General features: G+C 45.2%; 1 protein-coding gene across 1 annotated transcript in view; it reads right to left on the bottom strand.

Moving 5' to 3' along the window:
* Positions 1-590: 590 nt before the first annotated feature.
* The window catches only part of PFKFB2 (6-phosphofructo-2-kinase/fructose-2,6-biphosphatase 2), a 22,119-nt gene continuing 20,034 nt past the window's right edge, over positions 591-2,675 (bottom strand). Inside the window, exons 16-17 of the mRNA XM_057385306.1 lie at positions 1,147-1,325; positions 591-652 (exon numbers count right to left, since the gene is read on the bottom strand). Of these exons, the coding sequence (XP_057241289.1) occupies positions 626-652; positions 1,147-1,325 (206 nt within the window). The 3' untranslated portion in view covers positions 591-625. The remainder of the gene's footprint in view (positions 653-1,146; positions 1,326-2,675) is intronic.

Below are 2,675 nucleotides of genomic sequence, written 5' to 3'. Positions count from 1 at the left end.
CTACAAACCCCAATGAGCAGCACCATCCCCAGAATTTCCTACAAACCCCAGAACCCAGCGATTCCTACAAACCCCAGGGAGCAGCACCATCCCCCAAATTCAAATATTCCTGCAAACCCCAGTGAGCAGCACCATCCCAGAATCCAGGAATTCCTGAAAAACCCCACAATCCTGAGATTCCTACAAACCCCAGTGAGCAGCCCAGTACAATCCCCAGAATCCAGATATTCCTGCAAACCCCAGTGAGCAGCACCATCCCCCAAATCCAGGTATTCCTACAAATCCCAGTGAGCAGCACCATCCCCCAAATCCAGATATTCCTACAAACCCCATAAGCAGCACCATCCCCACACCTCCTGCAGTGCCCCTGCCCTGCTCCTCCCATGCTCTGGATCCATCCCATATCCCAACCCAGGGTCAAACCAGGCTCCAACCCCATCACAAACACCACAAAGCCCAGCTGGAACCCCAAATCTATGGGATCAGCCCCCCACCACCCCAATCCACAGCAGATTCCTCCTGTTCCATAAATTCCCCTCTTCCCAGAGTGGCTCCCACACTATAGGAATTTAGAGAAATCCAACTTACAAACCCACAGAGAGCACCCCCGAGCTGCCTGCGGGGTTCAGGGGCAAGAATTACCCACGGGAGGCTGCAGAGGAAACAGAGCAGAGCTCAGAGTGCATCCTACAAGAGGGAGAGAGGAAAAAAAGGAAAAGAAAAGAGGGAAAAAAAGGAAAAGAGGGAAAAGGAAAAGCAGCAAACACAGAATGGACAGAAAAGAGGGGAGGACAAGCCCAGGGCAGGTTTGTGTCCCCGCAGGAGGTGGCAAAAGGAAGGGGCTGCAGTAAAAAACGGGGACAAAAAGAATATTTGGGATTTTTCCAATCTGGTTTTAGCCCRGATGGAAAACCCTTCCCAGAATTAACCCCACTGCCAAAAACCCTATGGTGGCACCAATGGGAACTCCCAATTCTGACTCTGCACCACCATTCTCAATGGGGGATTTTTACATTTTGGGGCTGTTTCTGTGGGGTTTTTTTTCCCCTTAAAGGAGTCCTGGATGATCTCCACACAGACCCCGCTGACAATCCTGGGAATAATTTGGGATTTTGAGGGTGACAGGGAGCAGAGGGAAGGTCCCACCTGGACAGATCCCTCCAGTTGTGGCTGCTCAGCCCCTTGTGGAGTTTGTAGGGACGGGAGAGGTCCCGGCAGAGGCAGGGCTTGGCTGCCCAGGCTGTGGTGCCGCGGGCGTTTTACGGGGTCGGCGCTGGCCYGAGGGGTGAAGCTGTTCCTCCTCATCCTCACGGGGCTCTGCTCTGCTCGGGGAAGCTCACCCCACAGCGAGGGATCCAGCAGCAATGCAAAGGGGGAAGCAGAGTTTAAAAAGGCTGCTCCAGAATYCTCATCCCGAATATCCCGGGGACCCCACATGGGGCTGTGCCTTCCCCAGTTTGGGAAAAACCATTTCAGCCATCCTGGAGACAACTGGGAATGGTTCTGGCTGCAGTTTGACTTCCCTTGGGGGTTTTTGTTTTGCTTAGGTGGCTCTTTTTTGGTTTTTTTTTTTGGTTTTTTTTTTTTCTCTCTGCAGGATCAATTTTAGGGGGAAAAGAAAATAAACAAAGAGAAAAACTTTCCCTTCTTCAATCAATTTAGGGGGAAAATAAACCAAAAGAAAATTCTCCCTTCTTCAGTCAATTGAGGGGAAAAGAAAATAAAGAAAGAGAAAACTTTCCCTTCTTCAATCAATTTAGGGGGAAAATAAACAAAGAGAAAATTCTTCCTTCTTCTAACAGTTTAGGGGAAAAATAAACAAAGAGAAAATTCTTCCTTCTCCAATCAATTTAGGGGGGAAATAAAGGAAGAGAAAATTCTTCCTTTTTCCGATCAATTTAGGGGGAAAAGAAAATAAACAAAGAGAAAATTCTCCCTTCTTCAATCAATTGAGGGGGAGAAGAAAATAAATCAAGGGAAAACTTTCCCTTCTTCAATCAATTTAGGGGGAAAATAAACAAAGAAAAAATTCTTCCGTTTTCTGATCATTTGAGGGGGAAAAGAAAGCAAGAAAAGAGTAAAACTCTCCGTTCTTCAGTCAATTTAGGGGGAAAATAAACAAAGAGAAAATTCTTCCTTCTTCCGATCAATTGAGGGGGAAAAGAAAATAAACAAAGAGTAAACTCTCCCTTCTTCTATCAGTTTAGGGGGAAAATAAACAAAGAAAAAAGTCTTCCTTTTTCCGATCAATTTTGGGGGAAAAGAAAATAAGCAAAGAGAAAATTCTTCTTTCTTCTGATCAATTTAGGGGGAAAAGAAAACAAAGAAAGAGAAAACTTTCCCTTCTTCCAATCAATTTAGGGGGAAAAGAAAATAAGCAAAGAGTAAAACTCTCCCTTCTTCCAATCAATTTTGGGGGAAAAGAAAATAAGCAAAGAGTAAAACTCTCCCTTCTTCCAATCAATTTTGGGGGAAAAGAAAAGAAACAAAGAGTAAAATTCTTCCTTCTTCAATCAATTTTGGGGAAAAGAAAATAAAGAGAAAACTCTCCCTTCTTCAATCAATTTAGGGAAAAAATAAGCAAAGAGAAAACTCTCCCTTCATCCCTTTCTCTGCCCCAAAGCAGCAGTGTTACCCAAGCAAAGCAAAGAACAGAAACAGCTCCAGTGGTGCAG

Source organism: Malurus melanocephalus, unplaced genomic scaffold, assembly GCF_030028575.1.
Source record: "Malurus melanocephalus ecotype Western Australia unplaced genomic scaffold, MMel_1.1 scaffold_808, whole genome shotgun sequence".
Taxonomy (NCBI): Eukaryota; Metazoa; Chordata; class Aves; order Passeriformes; family Maluridae; genus Malurus; species Malurus melanocephalus.
The sequence above is the reverse complement of the archived record's forward strand: the minus strand, read 5'-3'. Positions and strand labels throughout refer to the sequence as shown.